A 22,695-nucleotide genomic window follows, 5' to 3' on the forward strand; every position below is an offset into this window, starting at 1 on the left:
CACCGCTTGTTGATTGATGTATCATGTATTTATACGTAGATTAAGGAACCGATTAAATCTGGGAATTCATGAGAAGAAATTAGTCTCATAGGTCGTAGTTGATTTGGAATTTTTTTAAAAAAAAATTGTGGTGTGGCTGTATGAGTGGTAATGAACAAATGCAAATGGGAAATAAATTGAATAGCAGTACAGTTTGGAAACATCATTTACGTTTACATGTATGGTCTATATTTGTTACAAAATCAATAGAATTAATGCCTTACATTAATCAATGAAAGGAGTACCTTACTGGTTTGGTAGATCATTCACATTCAATAAAATTTATGTTTATCTGTTTTCATTAGTTAGCCTCTGTAGCTCCTTACTGAGTGCTTACATGGTGCCGACTTGCATGCTTCTTTTCCAGGTCACATAGGACAAGTCAAGAACCCAAATGATTTCTTCACAGGAAGGTGATTCCATCTTGCTTTCATGCTTCTGCTACCTGAATCAATTCTACTTTCTACAGTATGATGTGCAAACCTATTATAAGTGTGAAGGTTCTTAAAATATTTCTAGAACCTCCCACCATGTAATCTGCAACTGATCTTGCTAAAATTATTTGGCTTAATGGAAATTGTTCAGGTGGGTTTAGGTCCCCCATATACCTTTTTTCTTTCTAAAACAAGGAGCTGCATGCAAAACACTTATTTGAAAATTGGCAACTTTCAGTCATGGTTACCTCCAAATTATTGTAAAATAAGATAATTCATGTTGGAGGTTGCTAATGTTAATCACCTAACAAGGTGAACCAACAGCCTTGGAAATGTACAATTTGTCATATGCCGGGATGCAAATGGGAAACTTCAAGCTTTTCACAATGTGTGTCGTCATCATGCCTCACTCCTCGCATGTGGAAGTGGTCAGAAGACTTGCTTCCAATGCCCTTATCACGTGAGTTCCTTAATAAACACCTACTCTCCGTTCTGAATTATAAGATGTTTTGAATATTTCAATATGGACTAAATACGGACTAAAATGAGTGAATAAACACACTAAAACACGTGTATATACATCCGATTCAGAAAGAAGTTATGACATCTTATAATTCGGAACGGAGGGAGTAGTAGATATGGCACATACTTGTGGTCTGTACTTGCATGTTATAATTTTTCTTCGACTTTCTAGGATAATCATCTGAATACTTCGGTTATTGACATCTGAGGTAAGAAATGTAGCCACATAACTTTTCTTTAAAAGTTGTTTAGTTGAAAATTTTGGAATACACATGCTATTAACTAAAGATAGTTTAAAATGTTAATATGACAATGAGGGAATACATCCACATGTCCCATGTGGGACTTAAACGCTTCAAGTTGAATTCCAAAGAAATTCGGTGCAATTTTAGCTGGACCCCCAGCTTGGTGAACTGCCTGAACTAGGAACAATGGCAACAAAACAACAGAACATCAGTGTATTTCATATGCTTATTAGTGTAATTTTCATTATTGGGGGAACTAAGTGTGGTGAAGCCTCTGCTTTCTAGGTTGGGCTGAAACTGAACTTCATCATCACGTCATTAGCTTTTATTTGCCTCATTTTTTGTGAGTCAGTAGCTAACTAGCTATACAAATTTTGTAGGGTTGGACATATGGTTTAGATGGTACCCTCCTGAAAGCTACAAGAATATCAGGAATCAAGAACTTCAACAAGAATGTATACCACAACTCCTTTTGTGCCTCTGTGCTTCTCAATCGCAAAATTGCAACTTATTCTTCTTTCTGGAAACAGGATTTCGGTCTTTTACCAATTAAGGTGGCTACGTGGGGACCTTTTGTGCTTGCCAGATTTGATGATTCCTCTCAAGATACTGTTGATGATGTTGTTGGTGGAGATGAATGGCTGGGTAGTGCTTCAGATCTGTTGAGTAGAAGTGGCATTGACACTTCACTACCCCATATTTGCAGGCGAGAATATATTATCGAATGTAACTGGAAGGTCCATTTTTTTTATTCCAATATTTTGATGACGTGTTACTGAAGCAATGAGATTCTCTTGAGTTTATCTTTAGGCCCATTGTATTTTTTGTCATGCAGGTATTTTGTGACAACTATCTAGATGGTGGATATCATGTTCCATATGCACATGGGGCCCTTGCATCCGGTCTTCAGCTTCAATCCTATGAAACACTTGTATAGTTTGTAAACCCCTTTCCTTCTGCAGTTTTCCTCTTGAGAATATTTTATTTAGGTATAGTCGACTTGATGTCAACTAGTAATATTTTAATAACCAGTATGAATATTCTCTCTTTCTTTTTGTGTTGAAACTATCGAATTATTACTTTTAATGAATCTTCGTATCTGAACCAATGCCACTGCAATACTGAATTATTTCCTTGCAACTTTTTTGGTTTTGCCTTTTCTAGGATGACTTCTGATTAGATGTACTTATCTCCAGACATACGAAAGAGTTAGTGTTCAAAGATGTGAAAGTGCCCTAGCAGAACAAGAAGACATTGACCGCTTAGGGACAAAAGCTACCTATGCTTTTGTTTATCCAAACTTTATGATCAATAGGTGCAGTGGGCATCCTTCAGAACTTGTTGTTTCATTTTGCTCACATTAGATGTATATATGCAGATGTGAATAACTAATAATTTTCAGGTATGGTCCATGGATGGACACTAATCTAGCTGTCCCATTGGATGCAACCAGGTGTAAAGTGGTTTTTGATTATTTTCTGGACGAATCTCTTCTGGTATATATTCTCCTGATCTCATATACCCATTTTATGCCTTTTCAGTACATACTTATATGTACTGCTCATATGTTGTCACATCTCAGTGACATGCCATGGTGTCTTCTACTCTTTATTATTTGTACACAGCTCGCGTGGCACATTATTGTGATGGTAGTTTGACTGCAAACATGAGCACTATATTGTGCTTATGTATTGCTTGCGCTAGATTGGACAAGACTAATTTTTTGAAGAGCGTTTCCGCTTTATACTAACAGATCATCGGGAAAAAAACATGTTTGTATAAAGTGGCTGCTTTCAGCTTGTGATTCTCAAACATGCCGGGAAGTGTGTTTCTCTGCATTAAGAATGTGCCAAGATAGTACAAACGACTTGTGAATGATAAGCAATACTAGTAGAAAGTAGTTGCGAGCCATGGCAAAGGCAGAGAAGCACAGTGCATGTCTGCATGAGCAGAGGGAGAAAGGCTCAACACATTAATAATCACATTAGCGACGGTCCACATTGACGAGAAGTTAATGTAGTGATGGCTCTTCGCGCTTCAACTGAATTCCATTGCTGAAAATCATCAAAGTCAGAGGAACAGTGCTTCTCTTCTTTGCTTGGGACGAATCCATTCATAATGGATGGCGGTACTGGTCTAAGATCTAAAAGCCGAGTGATGTCTCTGAACGGATGATGATGTTAACTTCATATATATTAATCAAGTTTCCATCTGAAGCAAGTAATGACTTGTTACGTCTGCTACAATCTAAAATGGACGATCCTTGAAATGCTCTATTCTTTCTTGCTTGCTGTATACAATCTTCAGTTGACTCGTCCGTGCTGAATCTGCAGGATGACCAGGATTTTATCGATAGAAGCTTAAAGGACAGCGAACAAGTACAGGTATATTACCATAAAACTGATGATCGGTCGCCAAGGTAGCTCGACCAGTGCTTTGCCTTTAACCACTAAATTTGTTGCTTTCAAGTAGACCTCTCTGAGCTAACAATCACTGCACTGTAAATTGCATGGTCTTCGAACTGCATTTACGACATGGACTCCATGCCCTTTTACGCTTGCATCAATATATGCACAGCACAACACAGCACAGTAGCCACGGCATGAGCAACAAAACACATCTGGTACCGCAATGTCGCGAGCAAGAGTGTACCGCAACAAGCGTGGGCCGATGATGCTGATGCGTTTTACCTGCTACAGATTGAAGACATTGCGCTGTGCGAGGGAGTCCAGCGGGGCCTGGAGTCGCCGGCCTACGGCGTGGGCAGGTACGCGCCGTCTGTGGAGATGGCCATGCACCACTTCCACTGCCTCCTGCACGCCAACCTCAGTGGCTAGTGATACTTATGTGCGGCGTTTCATAATGTGTATATAATTGTGTGAAATGCTATGCTGGAAGAAGCACATAGCCGTAGGACTGTAATTCTACAGTTCGTCTTCTTCCCCAATGGTTTGTACTATGCCAGGTGAAACTATACAATAAAATGAGTGAACCGTGAAACAGCTTCAGCTATGAAAAGACCCCTGAAGCCCGATATTTGGCCATGTTTCTCATCACTCATCAGTCAAAATTTAGGCAGAAGCCCAAAGAGCTGAGGAACGGCTCCAAACTTTACAGTCAGAAAAAGTGACCATACCTGGCGATGAAACGGTTTGTCGACGGCCTCATTGCGTGGGAGACGACGATGTTGCCACTCGTTTGTGGTTCCGTATTATGGAACGGTGGGGACTTTCAGATAGCAAGTAGTAATCAATTGTCAAATAGCGGGGAGGTACATTTATCCTGTTATCCACTTTGTTCGAACTTGAGAGCATGGGCAGGTGAAAAGGCAATGAACTGTTATGAGAGGAACATTTATCCACTTTGTTCAAACTGCAGATCTCAGCAGGCAAAAAAATTCCGTCGCCGGGACTTGAACCCGGGTCTCTCGGGTGAGAGCCGAGTATCCTAACCACCTAGACTACGACGGATGACCGACTATAGTCCAACAGTTAGCTTATTGGAATATGAATCGCCTAGTCTCAGAGGCGTCTCACATGTCTCTGCGGCAGACAAATAGTCCATCCAGCTCCTGACATGAGAATCGCAAGTTCTCTCCGTGTAGACGCATGCAGTACAGAAGTCAATAGGCGCCATGGTGTGCATGGAGCCAAGTCACAAATCAAATCGGAAAGGAAATGAAGGGCGGTTGGCACGCAAGCGCCGGTTTTACATCTCCTGGAGGCTGAAGGTGGAGATTCAAATTTGCATTTCCAGGTGTTGTGTTTTACATCTCCTGAAGAGGTGATGTAATTTTTTTTTTTACATCTACATCATCTGGAGATTGGTTTTTGGTCCTCGGAGATGCAAAAATTAGCTATTTTTGCATCTACATATATTTGAGATGTTCTTGAACATATAAACAGTACTAGCAAGATTGCATATGTGCATACTGAGGCCTCGGGTGGGATTAAAAGCTTGATCATGGGGCATGGCGATCTTGCTAGTTTGAACTTGGAGTTGCCCCATGATCTAACTTGGAGTTGCTCCTTGATTTTTTTCCGAAACGGAGACAAAAGATTTGCCTCATTGATTAATTAAGGAGAAAAGAATTGCCCAGTTAATTAACGAAAAACCAGGCGAAAACCGATACAAACCAACCACATGTGGACTACTCACACAACATGCAACCCATAAGCACATGATCGCCTCACAACCATACCCAACACCTAACGTCCACCAGCCCCCACACTGCTACATCACAAAGACACCCGAACGAGAGTAACTCGGTCGAAGACCACATGCACCATCAAATCCACGAAGACAAGCCAGACCATAAGAACAACCCAAGAGACTGATAACCATCCATCAAGCAGCTGCGCACGCCTTTCGTGTGGCGTCACTCTTCTTTCCTTTGCTCCTGAGAGCCTCCTCCACTATCGCATTGCCAAATCCAGGGCTCACCCTCTCCAAACATTTGAGCAAGCTGTGAAGCTCTATCTCAAATAGAATCTCATTGATCTTGTCACGCACAGAAACCTGCCCAACCGTCACCTTCGGGCGGGTGACTGCAACATCGGATCCTCCATGCTCCACAGAGGCGAGCGGCTGGTTGGGCTCCGAAGGGTCAGGCGCCAACATACCAACCGCCTCAACATCATTAGTAATAGGTACCACTGACACGATGGACTCAGACGTCTCCAGTTGCTCACATGATATAGCCTCAGAGTTAGGTGCCAACACATCTATAGCATCAACCTCGCCACTCAAAGACACCACATGCCCAATGGCCATAGATGAGGCAGTGATAGAACCAACCAAGTCTCCACTGTACGCAAAGGCGGGCGGCTGACGGGACTCTGGCGGTGGCAGTGAGGGTGTCATGGCCACCGCCAAGGACTCCAATGCGCTCAGCTCCATCGGTAACACAATAGATGATTCCCCACAAAGCTCCTGCAACTCAGGCATAATTTGCAGAATTGGAGCTACAATCTCGCTGATAACCGCACTCCCATGAACAAGAGGTGTCACATCCAGAGCACGAGGAGAAAAATCTCCAAAGAAACATTCAACATCCTCATCAATGGAAACAACCTGGAGCTCAGGCAGCAAAGGCACAACCGACGCAACCGCAAGCTTGGCTAGAGCGTCGCGAAGCTCGGTGCGGAGCAGCTCGACCTCCTGAAGGAGCTCCGTGCGCAGCAGGGCAAGCTGCGACTCCAAAGTAGAGACCAAAGATGCGTTGACACTGGAATCCTTGCAACACCCATATTGGGACCTTGGCGGCACCGACACACACAACGACGAGTGACCTACAACCTCAGCCCAACTCCTAGTCAGCGGAGGACAAGGCTGGACGGGCGGGGAGCGGCTTCGCTGGCGAGGAGCGCAAGCGACCGGAGAGCGATCGCAAGCAACCGGAGAGCGAGCACGACAGAACCTCTCCCGATGACCAACGCGACGATAACGAATGCATCTGAATGACTCACGGCATGCACTGACTTGATGGCCACGCTCGAGGCAACGAAAGCACCTTCCTCGAGCCCAACGCTTGAAGGCGAGGCTACGCTCGAGACCTTCCCTCGACGGCTCCGGGTGAGCGTGCCGACCGGAACGGCGCCCCCGACCCACATGCTTCCAACCTGCCCCGCCTACAAGAGCGGTGGCGGCCGCAGAGAGGTCGTTGCATGCCGATGCTGAAGACGGACCAAGCAAAGGAGAGCCCATCTTCTCTGGTGTCTTCTCGTCGTTGCACCTATCGTCGGATCTTCGAGCCTCGCCGGAATCAGCGCCTCCGGAGGCGGTCGATGCTGCCGCACAGGAGACCGGCATGGTCGTCTTCACCCCAATGCATGCGTCGTGGAGGGTACTGGTAGCATCGAGCAGCAAATCCGACGGGGCCGACGCCGCGACACAAACTATCTTCTCCCGATCTGGAAAAGGCGTCGGGTGCAGAGGAAGACTGGCAGCTGCTGGAGGGACGACGGGCGGAGGCTCCATAGCGGCCGTCGTCACGGAACTTGGCAGGTGGCGAGCGCGACTTCCAATGGCGGGTCGGCCCTACGGGAGGCCAAGGCAGCCGAGGCCAGCACAGCGGCGGCGGAAGCCAGGGAGGTGAATTGTGGAGTCGAAGCAGTCGTGGGGAGCGACACGGACGTGGGCGCAGCTGGCTCGCTTGGGGGCATCGCCGGACCAGCCTTGAGCACGCTACATCCCTTGGCAGAGCAGGCCAGCGTCGGCGTCGGCGGCGGTGGATCCCGATCCAGATCGGAACGAGGAGATGACGGGGGCGGCAATGGGAGGATGCACGGCACGAGGCCCGCGGGCAGCTCGGCAGAAGGCGGCGGCAGCATGCTGGCCGGGACACAGCACGGCGGTGGGGTAGCCGACGGGGCCGGAGTGGCCGCCGCCGTTGCGTGATGGTGGTCAACGGCGTGCGCTTGGTAGGTGCTCCTTGATTGCATGCGTGCATATAAACAGTACTAGCAAGATTGCTGCTGTGCCGAAGAAGTCATCCTGTGAAGAAAGGAGCAAACTCCAAGTTCAAACTGCATATCAAAAAATTCTGGAAACAAACTTGATCTTATCTTGTACTCATATAAAAAGTTTTGTTAGAAAAACCTCCCGTTGACTTATAGGTAGAGAAAACGGATTTTCAAGGACAAAAAAGTGTGAATAGTAATCTATATCTTCTCTATCTCTATCTGTATCTCTACTACTATAGTACATCAGTTTCTGAACTCGCGGCTTACCACCACGTATACAGTGTTCCCGCCAAACTTCATCTCAAAACAGTATGGGCCGTCCATTTCGCAGATCCAACGGACTAAGCAGGAGTGAATCCAAAGAAAGTTGGCCGTCAGATTTGGATACATCTAACGGTTCAGGCTGCTTGTTTCTCTGTCAGGTCCTTCTCAATTCTTTCGGACTGAACTCTTCCCGTACCGCCGTACGCCATCGATTTCTCTGATCAGGCCGGCGTCCCCCTCCGCTCCCAGCATGCAGCAACTGACTCACCCCCGCCTCCCGTCTCTCTCCACACAACAATCTTCTGTATTCTTGCTCCCAAAATCCACTTCTAAACTGGCCGCCTCGCACCCAGATGTCGGCCGCCGTCTCGCCGGCCACCGCAAAACCTGCGCGCGCACTTCTGCATCCCAAGCTTCAACACACCTCCGCCCTGCATTCCTATGCCAAGTCCCTCCTTTTGTATGTCCGGCATACGCGGCGTCGCGATGACTTCGGAGCTTCCTCTGTCATAGAGTAGCTTAGCTTGTCCAAGTGAGTCATTCCCTGTACTGGTTTTGCTTTTCTTTTTCTGCATCCGGATACTCCACGGGTGATTCTTTACTAATATCTATCACGTACCATCACATTAACCCTCAGTTTTGAAAATTTAGCGCTGGTTATGGTCATTGGTAATGTTTGGTATTCCTGCACGGCAGCTGTTTGTGTTTTTGTCAAACCAACATATGTTGCGATTCTTTGAGGCAGACCAGAAAAATTATTGAATTTTCTGTGATTAATCTGGACCATCAGATGATAGTGCAAGTACCAGCAATGATGCAAGGCACGAGTACAGACGCCAATGACAAAACATGCATGCCAGTAGAATTATCCTCAATGACAAGTTATTTATGATGTGCCATCAATAAAAGAAGAATCCAACTCTATATCTTGGTTGCACTTTGTCTGATGGTAACAGTCCTATGCCAAGAAAGAAAAGCAGTGGGATATTATCTCACAACCACCTACTTAAAATATTGTGTGTTTCAAAATATAGCAACATGATCCAATCGTTCAATTTATCTTTACTAAATATTGAAAAACTTGATGAGCAATAATCCATCCTTATCTAATATTTTTTTCTCTTTATCTCTATGTTAAAAATACAGTGTTTCTATTGGTAATTTTAATATATACTCGTCTGACCAATGAAGGCAATATGTTTCCAATTGTAAAATGAATGAAGACTTTGATTTAGATCAAGCAGAAAGAAAAAAATTCATGCCACCCCTGATTACATGGAAGTAACTCTGTATGATGGCATTTATCTATAATATCTATACTACTATATAGTGCATGAGTAACTCTTAATATAGACCGTTGGATGGTCACGATCGTATGGCTCACATTGGTTTGCTCGGGTACGGAATCGCTGTGGTGCAATATATACCGTCGGATATGAAAAATCCTACGGTTGTTGCTCCAGGGATTCGCGGTCGTGCAGGATGGCTCCTGCATGCACGCAAGGCAGTCGCCAGGCTGGGACCCATCTAGCATCGTTTCATACTTCGAGTAAACTCCAGAGGATTCTCTTCTTTAAAATATTGACTGCTACTCTGGCCAAACGAAAGAAAGGCTTGCTCGGTAGTAAGCTGCAGAGAAAAATCAACCTCAAAATGCTGCAAGTCTCCCTGATACTACAAACCGAAACTTACTAGGCTTCCTCTAAATTTTTTTACTAGGCTGGATAATACTATAAAATAAGTGTTCGGCAGAAAAAAACGTCCTGTTGGTCCACCTGCCAATATAATTGTACGTTCTTTTGTGTGGATTATGAACTTTCTACAGTATTATAATTTTATTTTCCTCCATACATTCTTTATCGATCTATATAAGCAATACGTGCACATAGTTACCCCGCAAAAAAACGTGCACATAGTTAAATAGTATGTATTATTTCCATCAATTTTCTTTTACATTTCATATCTTTCAAGCTACGTCTATCATACAGACATAATATGAATAGATGATTTTCTGTATTATCAAAATCAATAAATGAACATAAATATGTAGGTGATACAATAATTTCATGATGGACCACATGTTTCTTAGATAAAATGCAAGCACATATTTGACAACCTCCCACTTCCCAAAATACATTAGCATTGTTTTCGTATTAAGGGTGTGTGCAAAAAAACTTTAGATAAAATGACAAGCAAAAGAAATTAACAACTCCAGGGGCCACTTACATGTCACCTGCCAAAAAACAATTTGTTTCAGTAAGTTCTGTCGAAAGTCCGATTTAGATCCTGCGGCGATAACTTTATATTCCTCCTCATTTCAGGGTTGTTCTTCTTCCTTTTAGAACCATCGCCCGACGGCAGACCAACAACACACCATTCTGCTCTCTGCCCTGCTCGATTCCATCTCCTCTGCCCCATGGGCCTCCCTCCAAACCTTGCAAGATTCCATTACTTGCGAGCTCCCCACAACCCCATTGCATCTAAACCCATCAACATATGACTCCCCAGCACCGACAACGATGTGGTCACTTCGTCCCAGGCACCAGTGACATCTCGTTCGGACTCATACACCTGTCTCGGCATCAGACGCTGGGTAAAATGGTCTGATTTGGAATTTTACGCAAGTACGTAATAAATATCAAAAACTTTGAATTAATTATTTATCAGTTTTTTAAAATAATTAGTGACTAATTTGTCTATGATAGTGTTCTCTCCTATCTTATGATTTATTTGTTTAAAACATTTGCATACCTTTTTTTGCAATATTTTGTTAGAAATGGGAAATGTTGTCTGAATCGTGCCGTGCTAAGTTATTCATTACGTGCAACTAACTAGTCTATATAGTGTATGAGTTTTGAATGATAGCAAAGCATCAATCCTAGCCGTTGGTTTCCTATATCTAACGGTTGGGACTTGAAGGATTCGCAATGAACAGTATCCGCAGCTGCTTCTAATGGGTTCTGGAACCATCGCCTCACACTTCCAGGTTTCCTTGCCATTGTTGCATGTGTCAGAGTCTGATCGAGACCCGAGTACCGAGTATGGGGTGGGAGTAGAAATAAAAGTAAATAATTTATGGGGTCCATCACGTACTGTACATCTTTATTTCCTTTCTTTGGAAATTTCTAGATGTCTCTAGACCACAGGAGTTGTAACATAACAATTACAAATTTTCTGTTAATTCATTTCTGCATGTGTACATCGACAATATTTCTTTTGCTCTGAATTCGTTGCAAAGTATTATATACCTTTTTTTTTCTTTACTAGAATCATCGGGATAGTATTGTTAAGGGGTTTGTCTAGGACTCAGTCGACTTAGACTTCGCGACTGATGTCAGCTTCGTGCAGATGCCCCGATTGATTTCCTCGTCGTACTTTTGTTTTGCTCTGGGCTTGCTTAACGTGTATGAGGCTTTCTTTTTGTCTTTTTTTTTCTTGTCTTATTAGGTGGGCTGCTTTTGTCCTTTGTTTTGTTCTCTCAAATCGCTTGTCTTGTGTTGGGCTTCTTTTTTTCTTTCTTGTACGTGGGCAGCCTCCTATTGTTTTATATGTTCTCTAGTTTTCTTTTAGATTGTTTCTTTTCTTTGTTTGTATTTGGGCTGTCAAAATATATGGGTGTATGTGTCAACTCTCCCAGCCGATTTGCATGGTGGTGTGTCTCAAACAAACATAATGCATACAAAAAGTGTAGTTGTTTAAAAAAAGTGTAGTGTGTTTGTATTTCTTTGAGCACATATTTTGACACAAAAAGGAAGAAAAATAAATTAAGAAACAATGTGTGGCCCACGTGTGCGCAAAATGGAGTGGCATTATTTTTTAGATAAATATCCAAAACATGACTAATTTAGAAAAGAAACAATAACACAAATCCAAAACGCAAAAATAAATAGAAGAAAAACATAAACTACAAAACCAAAAATGAAAAATTGAAAATAAATTTCACATACCGGGACACCCGAGCTCCTAGGCCCCCGCCCTGCCTGCACCCTAGTTATGCCCGGCTGCTGGTGTCGCTTGTAGTTGCATGCAAGCTATAACATATGTTATTGCACATGGGGCGCCGTAAAATTGGGTGGCACGATTGAAAGAAAAAATACCACTATTTAGAAAAGCTAAAAGACCTACAAGAATAAAAGTAGAAATAAAAGCAGAAAAATAGAAACAGTGGTAGACATGCAACCATGATAGGGATGACACTTGCATTTGCGGCCTATTGTCCCCTCTAATAAAAAATGCCGCTAAGTTGGAGTTGTGTTGAATACATGTAGTTGAAGTCGGATCGATACTTGTAGTTGTTTGCCTAATGTAGACATGCAACTGCTACTCCTCCCCTGGACAATACACCAGTGAGTTGAAGTTGCAACTGCGGGAGACACTTGTAGCTGGGGGTGGGGGTAACGCTTGCAGTTCCATGGCTAGAGTCGGATATGCATCTACCCCACTCCTACCACGTTGTTGCCGCCTCCCGCAAAATAAAGCCCTAGTTGCAACCATGTTGGAAGACATGCAATTGCAGTCGGGGGACGACACCTGTAGTTGCATGACTAGTGTGGGACATGCAACAGACCCTTCTCTTCGCAGTCCCTCAAACAACACAAAAGCCCGATTGCAACCAAGATAGAAGACATGCAACCGCGTCACCATGGTTGGACATGCAACTGCCCCCCGCCTCATCGGTCCCTTTGATAAAGCGAAAAGCCTAGTTGCAACCAAGTTAGAAGACATGTGATTGCATGAATAGTGTGGGACATGCAACTGGCCCCCTTCTCTTCCCGCTGCCCCCTCCGACAAAACAGAGCCCCCTAGTTGCAAACATGTTGTAAGACATGCAGTTGCATGACTACAATTAGACATGCAACTGACCTCATCTCCTTGCCCCTCCCCCTTACCCGACAAAACAAAGCCCTAGTTGCAACCACTTTGGAAGGCATGCAGTTGCGTGGCTATAATTGAACACGCAATTGGCCCCGCTCTCTCTTCCTGCTGCCCTATTTGACAAAACAAAGGCCCCAACTGGAAAGTATGCTAGAAAGACATGCAGTTGCGTGACTAGTGTGACACATGCAACTGGCCCCTCTCCTCGTCGGTCCCTCCGACAAAACAAAGGCCCAGTTGCAAGTAGGTTAGAAGGCATGCATTTGCAACCATGCTGGAAGGCATGTAGTTGCATGACTATAGTTGTGCATGCAACTGGGCCCCCAGTTGCAACTATGTTGGAAAGCATGCAGTTGCATGACTGAAGTTGGACATGCAACTGGCCCCTCGTTCTCTCTCTCTCTTTCTCTCTCTCTCTCTCTTCCCACCGCCCCTCAACAAAACAAAGACTCCCAGTTGCAACTATGTTGTAAAATATGCAGTTGCATGACTATAGTTGGACATGCAATTAGCCTCCTCTCTCTTCTCGCCGCCCTCTTTGACAAAACAAAGGTCCCAGTTGCAACCAAATTAGAAGACGTGCATTTTGCGTGACTAGTGTGGAACATGGAACTGGCGCATCTCATCGTCAGTCCCTCCAACAAAACAAAAACCGAGTTAGAACCAAGTTAGAAGACATGCGTTTGCAACCATGTTGGAAGACATGTAGTTGTGTGACTACAATTGGACATGCAACTGGCCCTCTCTCTCTTTTCCTATCTTCCCCTCAAACAAAACAAAACCCGGTTGCGACCATGTTGGAAAAGACTTGCAATTACAGACGGGGGTGATGGTTGCAGTTGCATGACTGCATTTGGATATGCAACTGGCCACCTTTATCTGTTCTCACTGCCCCCTCCGACAAAACAAGCCCAATTGCTACCATGTTGGAAGATTTGCAGTTGCAAGCAGGGGTAATGGTTGCAGTTGCATGACTACAGTTGGACATGCAATTGGGCCCCTCTCTCCGTTCTCGTCGCACCCTCCAACAAAAACAAAGCCCAGTTGCGCCCATGTTGGAAGACTTGCAGTTGCAAGTGGTGGTGAAGGTTTGTAGTTGCATGACTACAATTGGACATGTAACTAGTCCCCTCTCTCCATGTAGCCCCTCCGACAAAAACAAGGCCCCAACTACAACCATGTTGAAGCCCTCCCCCCTTATCCCTGCTGCGCCCTCCGATAAAAAAAGACCAATTGTATCCATGACTAAAATGCCGCCACCGACAAAAAAAGCATAGTTACAACCATATTGAAAAGTCATGCAGTAGGAGTTGGCCGTGATGGTTGCAATTGCATGACTAGTGTAGACATGCAACTGCTGCACCCCCTTCTCACCGCCGTCATCATCGAACAAAACAAAAGCCCAGTTGCGACCATGTTGGAGAAGACAAACAGATAACTGTAGAAAGTGTTATCCAATTCTTTTAGGGTTAATTATCCTTTTGCCCTCAGTGGTGTCCATGTGCTCAGTTTTGCCCTCAGATGCGAATTGTCCTCAGTTTTGCCCCTAGTCTGAGCACAGCAACTACGACGAGGCCAAACGGCCATATTTGAGTCCATTCCGTCCGCCGGCGTTAGTAGTTGTGGGTCCGGAGCTTACACGTGGGACTGCGTGGACGTGGGTCTGGAGCTGACATGTAGGCCCCTGCAACTAAATCCCCAAATCATTCTAGCTCACACCCATCCGCCCGGCCGGCTGTCCTGCGCCGCCGCCGCCGCCACCTGCGCCGCGGCCAGCACCTGCCCCGCCACCAGTTGCACGGCCTGCTCCGCCGCTACCTCCCTGCGCCTACGCTCCATGGCTCATTGTGACGCCCACCACCTTCCTGCGACGCCACGGGTGGGGCGCCCGCCACCTGCTTGATTCGCGGCGCGGCCTCCTTCCGTGCGCCCGGCTGGAGCGCTCAAAGGTGGGGGGCTGCTGGAGCTATTTGAACTAGGAGGAAGAACCCTAGGGCGAAATGGTGAGCAGCAGCGACCCCGGAGTATTTGGCGAGGCAGGCATCGGGCCGGAGATCCGCCGCGTCCACGACTGGGTTCCCGAGGGGTAAGTCTCGCCTCTTGTTTAGATTGAGCTTAGTTGTGCATTTGAACACTCGATTCGAGTAGGTTTGCCCAATTAGTGTGCTGATTGCGTCTCTGTTTTTCGCTGGTTAGGATGGAGTTGCTGTTTGCTTTCATGGTGCACATTAGAAGGGACCGGTACATGTTCGATGCAAAGGATAAGAAGAAATACCAAGGAGGTTTTGATTATCGGTTGCCAATGGCTAGTAATTGGAGTTTCAGACAATTTGGGGAGGTAATTTGTAGCCAATATCCTTGGGGTTTGCTTGATGAAGTGGTATACAAATACTATGATGGGGAAAAGAATTGGGTGACAGTTAGTAATGATGAAGAGCTAGCTACCATGTTTGTTAGGCATAAAGAGAAAGATAATTTTCATGTGAGGCTGCAAGTTGATGTGCTTGAGCAGGCATTTGGACCTAGGATGGCGGGTGCAACATCTCGGGGAGAATCAAGTCGTCGTAATGGCATCTCTAGCCAGAACAGTTCAGTTGGTGCATGGCGACGTGGTGGCTCGACAAGTGTGGGCAATAGCAGTAGGGTCCCCCTTGAAGTGGAGCCTGATGGCTACAATTCTGGGGTTGATGAAGGGAAGTTATATTCTAATGTTATTCAGAATTTACAACGGGCACCTCGGGCTGAAAACCAAGATGAGGCTCACAATGCAGTCCGTGTGGATGATGACGCGATGGGTGAGGACGAAGACCTTGCAGCTGTTGAATGGGACCCTTTGAACCCTCAAATGGAAGAAGGTATAGTTTTTGCATCCATGAATGAGTGTAGAAATGCACTTGTGACATACTGCATCAAGGTAGAACGTACTTTCAAAGTTGACAAGAGCGATCAAGTACGTTACAGAGTGCACTGTCCGACTGAGGGTTTTCCATGGAGGCTGCTTGCAGCTAAAATGCGGAATAGCACTAATGTTCAGGTCAAAGTGAATCCTTTTAAGCACATATGCCAGGAATCAACCCTTAGGAAGGATACAATCAGTAGAGCCAAGTCAAGATGGGTGGCAGAAGAAGTAAAAAAGTGGGTGAAAGAAAACCGGCAAGTGGGTCCAAAGGAATTGCAGAAGAACATCAAAGATAAGTTCAAGATAGATTTACCATACATGAGGTTGTTCAATGGTAAACAACATGCTATGGATTCTATTTATGGTAACTGGCAGGAAAGTTTTCAATTGTTGTATTCATTCAAAGGTGAAGTGGAGAGGACAAGCCCAGGTAGTATTGTAGATATTGATCACCACACCGTGGAGTACACATTCAGGGGAGTGACAAAGACCAAGGAATGCTTTAGAAGGGTTTTTGTCTGCTTTAAGGCCTGTCGCCGGGGTTTTTTGGCAGGATGCAGGCCTTATTTGGCTATTGATGCCACTTTTCTCACAGGAAGGTTTAAAGGACAGTTAGTAGCAGCTTGTGCAGTTGATGCACATAGTTTTGTATTTCCAGTTGCCTATGGTGTGCTGGAGACAGAGTCTGAGGAGAGCTGGACTTGGTTTTTGCATAATCTCCGCCGGGCTATTGCACATCCCAATGGGTTGGTCATTCATACAGATGCCTGCAAAGGTTTAGAAGTGGCCGTGGACAATGTGTTCCCTGGAGTAGAACATAGGGAATGCATGCGTCACCTTGCTGCAAATTTCATGAAGAAATTCAAAGGAAAGGTGTATACCGACAATTTATGGCCAGCATCTTTGACATGCAGTGTGAAGAAGCACAACTACCACTTGAGGCAGTTATACATGAATCCCAAAGTGAAAGAATACTTGGAAACACACCACTCCAAGTTATGGGCCAGAAGCCAATTCAGTGAAGTGAGCAAAGTTGACTATGTGCACAATAATCTAGCAGAGTCTTTCAACTCAACGATCCGGAAACTAAAGGGTCATTATGTGGTGGATTTGCTTGACAGGATAAGGATAGAATACATGCAGAAATTTCATTATCGTGCAGGAATAGCCGAGGCAAAATTCATGGGCCACATTATCATCCCTGCCGTGATGAATGAACTGAAGCAGAAGACAATAGGCTTGGAAATGAACATGACGCTTTGCTCGGGTACCATAGCAGAGATATCATATTTGGATAAAGAGAAGAGGGAATGGAGATATCCAGTGGATTTAGAAGTTAGAACTTGCAGTTGTAGGCAATGGCAGATAACTGGGTTGCCATGCATTCATGCCTTGTTTTTCATCACTTCTCTCCCAGGTCCAGCAGGGAACATACAGCAGTATGTGCATGATTACTACTCTGTTGCAAGGTTCAAAGCCACATATGCTTATGCCTTGCCTGCTATGGAGGGAAAACAACAATGGGACATGGTGGACCCTGGATTCAAGCTTTGCGCTCCAGTTCTGAAGAGAGCAGCAGGTAGACCAAGGAAGAGTCGAATAAGACCTCGCAGCAAAGGAGCTGGACTTGGAGCGAGGAAGCGTAAGTGCACAAGATGTGGTGGGTCTGGTCATTTCGGTAAGTATTGTGATAACACAGTAGATCCAGCGTTCGGAGAGAGTTTTGATGAAGGCTTCGATGAAAATGTTGGTCAGCAGCCGGTTGCCTCAACAGATGATGAAAATGTTGGTCAACAGCCGGTTGCCTCAACAAATGATGAAAATGATGGTCAACAGCCGGTTGCATCAGATGAGGATTTTGACGAGGTTCCAAATGATGATGGTCAACAGCCGCATGATTTTGACGATGATCCAAAATATCCTCCAAATAATGATTCAAGTGAGGCTCCATATGGTGATCCAAGTGAGGCTCTAAATGGTGATCATGGTGATCCAAGTGAGGCTCCAAATGATGATCCAAGTGAGGCTCCAAATGGTGACCAACCTTCTGTTGTTGTGAGTTCTGCTAGGTATGTAAATCTTGCAAGGGTCAAATACTACTGTACATCTATCACTTGACACGATCTCATTACCGTTTATGTTTGGACCCTTTATGTTTTGCACAGCTCTATGGTAGGTTTGAAGAAGACGCGCAAGGTACCGACAACCAAGAGAAGAAGAGAAGAAACAATAAGCACAAGGTGCACGAAGAGCAAAGTGATGGCAAGAAGCTCAAGGAACAGACAGAAGCCCCAACGCTATCTATGAACAATTATGAAACATTATGAATAAGGAATGATGTTGTATTATGAAACATTTATCACTTGACATGTTGTATTTCTGTTGGATGATGTTGGACCTATGTTAGAAGTATGTTTGACATGATGTTTAAATATCTGTTGGATGATGTTTGAATGAGCACATGGTTTTTCCTTTTTTTGATTTTTTTGAATTTTGTTTTGCTCATTTAAATTCTGGTCAAACCTAACTTTGACCAAGATTTAAGCAAGTCTAAAACATCAAAATGAAAAACTAAGCCTGGATACTTCTTAGTCAATCCAAAATGAAGTTGTGGTGAGGTTTTTGAAATTTTCATGAAAAATGTGCTAAAAAGAGGGGTCCAAAGGTAGGGTAAACGGCCTCATTTCTAAGCAAGGTTTTTTTTGACCTTATCTAAATCAGCCAAATAACTTTCCTACACATATATTCTATATGTACAGACTATGTGCGCTGGTTTTTCCATTTTTTGATTTTTTTTAAATTTGTTTTGCTCATTTGAATTCTGGTCAAACTTAACTTTGACCAAGATTTAAACAAGTGTAAAACATCAAAATGAAAAACTAAGCCTGGATCCTTCTTAGTCACTCCAAAATGAAGCTGTGGTGAGTTTTTTGAAATTTTCATGTTCATTTCCCCAAAACACTTCTCTTCACTTCATACAAGAGAGTTTGAGATACTCGAGATATCATACAATACACATGAACTTATCATTTAAATGTATGTAAAGCTTGTTTATCAACTTAAATCGTTAGTATATGACATAAGAAGACTATGTGCGCAGGTTTTTCATTTTTCTGTTTTTTATTTAATTTATTATGCTCATTTGAAATCTGGTCAAACATAGCTTTGACTGCTCCAAACCCCTCCCAAACCCCGCTAACCCTAGCGCTGAATAAGGATTGTTCATCTAACCCTAGCGGTGATCAAGGGCCGTCGATCTAACCCTTCTAGAAGAAATCTGCGGGGAGGAGGGGGGCGATCCGCGAGATGCAATCTGATTGGCTGGGAGATTGTTTTTTTAACAAATATCGGACGCGCTGGATGGACCGTTGGGCCGTCTCATTGTCTGGGCCTGAGATCGCAGTAAATAGCCCGTCTCAGCCTTTCCAGGCCTTGCATGCATGGAGGCGGCTACGTGGGTTTGCGCATGCGCGGGAGGCGGCGACATGCATGCATGCGAGTGAGGCGAGCGAGGCGCGCTAGGCGAGCTAGGCGAGCTAGGCTAGCGAGGCGAGCTAGGTGGTTCAGGGCAGTGGTTTAGGGCAGCGGTTCACATGCACTGCCCGGTCAAAGATGCATCGTTTTCGTGCAAAAATTTAAGTGTGCAAAACGTAACGGATACACACACGTGTCCAGATTCACGCACGCACTGTTCTCATCCTTTCTCTCTTCCTCTCCCACCCACAGGCCTATAAATGGGGTGCCTCTCTTCCTCTCCCACCCACAAGCCAGATCCGATCCTCTCCAACTTCAAACACCCAAGCGACCAAGCCCTCCCCAAGAGAGACCAAGTGAAGAAGATGCAGTTCAACGGGCCGACCTTCCGCCGTCCGCTTGTGGTGCCGGAGCTGCGCTACCCACCGGGCGTGCTCGTGGAGAGGGAGCTCCGTGTGTGGGCTATTTCAAGGTGGAGGGGTTCCGTCGAACTCACCCGCGCCTTCCTCAGAGCCGGCTATGCCCACCTCCCGCAGGGCTCACCGAGGATGTTCACCCTCAACGAGGTTCGTGACCGCGGCGGCATCCTCCTACTGCTCACGGTCACCTTCACCAACCCATTTGATGCGCGCGAGCTCCTCGGCCAAGTCTTTTGGTGCGGCTGCGAGGCCATCTTCTTCACCATCTACAACATCTACACCAACTACGAGCGCATCTTCCCCGCTCCAGGCCAGATGCACTCCCTTCCCTACGACGAGGAGGAGGAGGTGTGAAGATGAAGACGGTGTTGAAGGGGCGCGCGCGGCCAAGGTGGAAGAAGGAGGTCAAGATGAAGATGTTCAAGCCCGGAGTCAAGCTCATCATGTTTGGTTTTTTTATTTTGTTGCTATTCTATGTCGTGTCGTGTCGTGTCATGTTTCATCATGTGTCCGTGAACTGTCCGTGAACTTATCTAAGTTATTGTAATAGTACGGTGTGTTCCATCTTATTATGTGTGTTAAAAAATGTTCGTGCCCAAACTTATCATTTCTTCCCTAAACAAGTCATGAAGTTTGAGAACTTGTGGTTTTCGGAGGGGGTGAGAAGCCCTCTGTTTCATTCAAACAAAAAGTCATGAACTAACATGCAAATTTATTCCCTTTAAATCCTAAACCAAGTGCCACTCTAACCCTAAACCAAGTGCCACTCTGACCAAAATCATGTGGTAGTGTAACATACATTTTCAACCTTCCAACCCTCCAAAATTTAAGTGTAAAACAAAGGAAAACCGCTCTCACGCGTGTGCAAACATTCACGGTCTCACTATTTTTTTTTGAAAAAAATTCACAGTCTCACTATGTATACCTTCCTTCTCTACCCATGTCAAAGTCTTGCCATCTGTCCTAGCGGTTACCAACGCAGCCCTAAACACCACAAACCCACGCGGTCCTGGGTTCGAGTCCCCAGCCGCACCAATTTTTTGTGCATTTTCCACCCTTCATTTTTTTATACATATTATGTTTTCCTCAATGTAATGCCCTTAAAAAATGTTCATTTATTTTGGCACCTGGCGTAAACCTCTACCAGAGCTGAGGCACATTTTCCATGACATTTTGGTCTTTGATTTAAATCACGGTGTATTTGAATTGGATTAATTAACAGCTCCAAAAAATTTCTAACCTTAATTGTTTGGCTCCGGAATAATTCAATTAGCTTCCACAAAAAGTTTCAGCATTATGATTTACTGCCTAAATTAAATCAGAATAGAAAACAAAAAAATACGCAAGAAAACCCCTGAATGGGCCTAATGGGACGCAGTTGGCCCATTAGTCTAGCCTGCACTTGGCTCTACGCTCTGAATTTGGCCCAAGAGCAACCTTTTTTTTGACAGAAAGACAGAGTAGAGAGCTGCATTTCATTGATCAAAAGTTTCTGAATTCCTAATTTCTTCTCTTTTTTTCCAACATATTTAAATGTTGGTCACTTCTTCTCTTTTTGTTTCAACATTTAAACAACTTTAACCAACATTTAAACTAGGTGAATTTCTCAAACAATTTCAAGATTACAAATTCCTTCATAATTCATGCCTTTCCATACATTTTCAACATTACAACCAGTGCGATTACCATACCTACAAATGCCCAAAAGTATTTGCAAATGGGTATTGGTAGTGCTTGATCTTCAAGCTTCCTAACCTTCTTCTTCAACATCCTAAGCTCAATAGCTAGCTCTCTGTCAGTGCGTGCTTCGCCATCCATCTCTTCTTCCGGAGCTCGTGGTGTGGCCACTGCCGTTCGTGGCAGCATGCGCAACCATTCTTCATGCTCTTCTTGCAGTTCATTCATCAGAGTCTTGGCCAGAGCATCGACCCAAAGAAAGAAGCATGTCACCTGCATGAACACTAAACAGATCAACCCATTGCTCAAACATCCCGACGACGAAAATGGTGCAATTGCCCCGATTCTTACCCCATTCTCGCTGCACACGTAGAACGGACGATTCTGGTTCCTCGGTGTCTGAGAAACCCTTCGATCAACGCCCGCCCGGCACCGCGGACAGACGAAGACAGGCATGTCCACATGCGCCCGGCTCTGCATCCGCGAGGTGGCGCGGGAGCTTGAGGAAGACATGGAGCTCGGAGCCGAAGGGGATCTCAATGCCGCCGCGCCCTCCACTGCTAGCTTCCCACCGCCGCGCCCTCCACGGCTAGCTTCCCGCCGCCGTGCTCTCTCTCTCGCCGTGGTCACCGCCGTGCTCTCTGTCGCCGTGGTCACCGCCGCTGTCGCCCGCTTATATAGCACACCCGCCAACGGCTCTCTGCTCAACGGCTCTTTGCTGGGTCCCACAAGCCACGCGTGCAACGGTCTGAATAAAATTGGCCGTTTCTACCGCCTGGTCCCACCTGTAAGGGCCGAGTCAAAAGGTTGACCTGACGGAGACGGCAGAGTTCACGGAACGAGTCGGTGCGCACGGACTAGGGGCAAAACTGAGCACAATTCGCATCTGAGGGCAAAACTGAGCACATGGACACCACTGAGGGCAAAAGGATAACTAACCCATTCTTTTAAATACTGTTAGATTGAACATGAATCCTACATGGGTTAAACATGAACATCAACCCATGAATTCTACAAAAACTGCATTCTACATGCGTCATAATGGCTAAAAATAAATAAGGATCATAAAATGACAAAAAATACAATAAAAAAGAAACAGAGGTTGCGGAATTACCCCTTCGTCTTTGAACTCCTTCAAGACATACATGCTGATGCCGCTTCCCCTGCTCTCGCGGAAACAAGGGCTCACACAAACTCTGCAAGCCATCTCCTGTGCGCATAAAAAGGCACCAAACATAAAATTTGTGCTAGAGAGACATACATATTCAACTAATGATTTTAGCGAGAAACTTGCATGCTTTAAAAAAAGGATTTCAAGATAATGATGATTTATCATTGCCATCAATAGCTGGTGAGCAAAAATATATTTACATTGGGTTGTAG

The 22,695-nt window shown here is 45.0% G+C and overlaps 1 protein-coding gene and 1 non-coding gene across 3 annotated transcripts in view; one reads left to right on the top strand and one right to left on the bottom strand.

Annotated features, from left to right (window-relative positions):
* The window catches only part of LOC123148717 (choline monooxygenase, chloroplastic), a 5,368-nt gene extending 1,116 nt beyond the window's left edge, over window positions 1-4,252 (top strand). Inside the window, exons 2-11 of one of the 2 annotated variants that reach the window (XM_044568209.1) lie at window positions 407-452; window positions 798-933; window positions 1,621-1,695; window positions 1,771-1,977; window positions 2,076-2,171; window positions 2,437-2,555; window positions 2,643-2,736; window positions 3,574-3,659; window positions 3,818-3,863; window positions 3,940-4,252. In XM_044568209.1, the coding sequence (XP_044424144.1) occupies window positions 407-452; window positions 798-933; window positions 1,621-1,695; window positions 1,771-1,977; window positions 2,076-2,171; window positions 2,437-2,555; window positions 2,643-2,736; window positions 3,574-3,659; window positions 3,818-3,863; window positions 3,940-4,077 (1,043 nt within the window). In that variant the 3' untranslated portion in view covers window positions 4,078-4,252. The remainder of the gene's footprint in view (window positions 1-406; window positions 453-797; window positions 934-1,620; window positions 1,696-1,770; window positions 1,978-2,075; window positions 2,172-2,436; window positions 2,556-2,642; window positions 2,737-3,573; window positions 3,660-3,817; window positions 3,864-3,939) is intronic. The other variant, XM_044568210.1, reaches the window with a different exon arrangement.
* A 385-nt stretch (window positions 4,253-4,637) lies between these two features.
* On the bottom strand, window positions 4,638-4,710 carry TRNAE-CUC (transfer RNA glutamic acid (anticodon CUC)). The gene has a single exon. It is a non-coding gene; the product is annotated as a tRNA-Glu (tRNA).
* Between the last annotated feature and the right edge of the window lie 17,985 nt (window positions 4,711-22,695).

This window comes from Triticum aestivum, chromosome 7A, assembly GCF_018294505.1.
Source record: "Triticum aestivum cultivar Chinese Spring chromosome 7A, IWGSC CS RefSeq v2.1, whole genome shotgun sequence".
Classification (NCBI taxonomy): Eukaryota; Viridiplantae; Streptophyta; class Magnoliopsida; order Poales; family Poaceae; genus Triticum; species Triticum aestivum.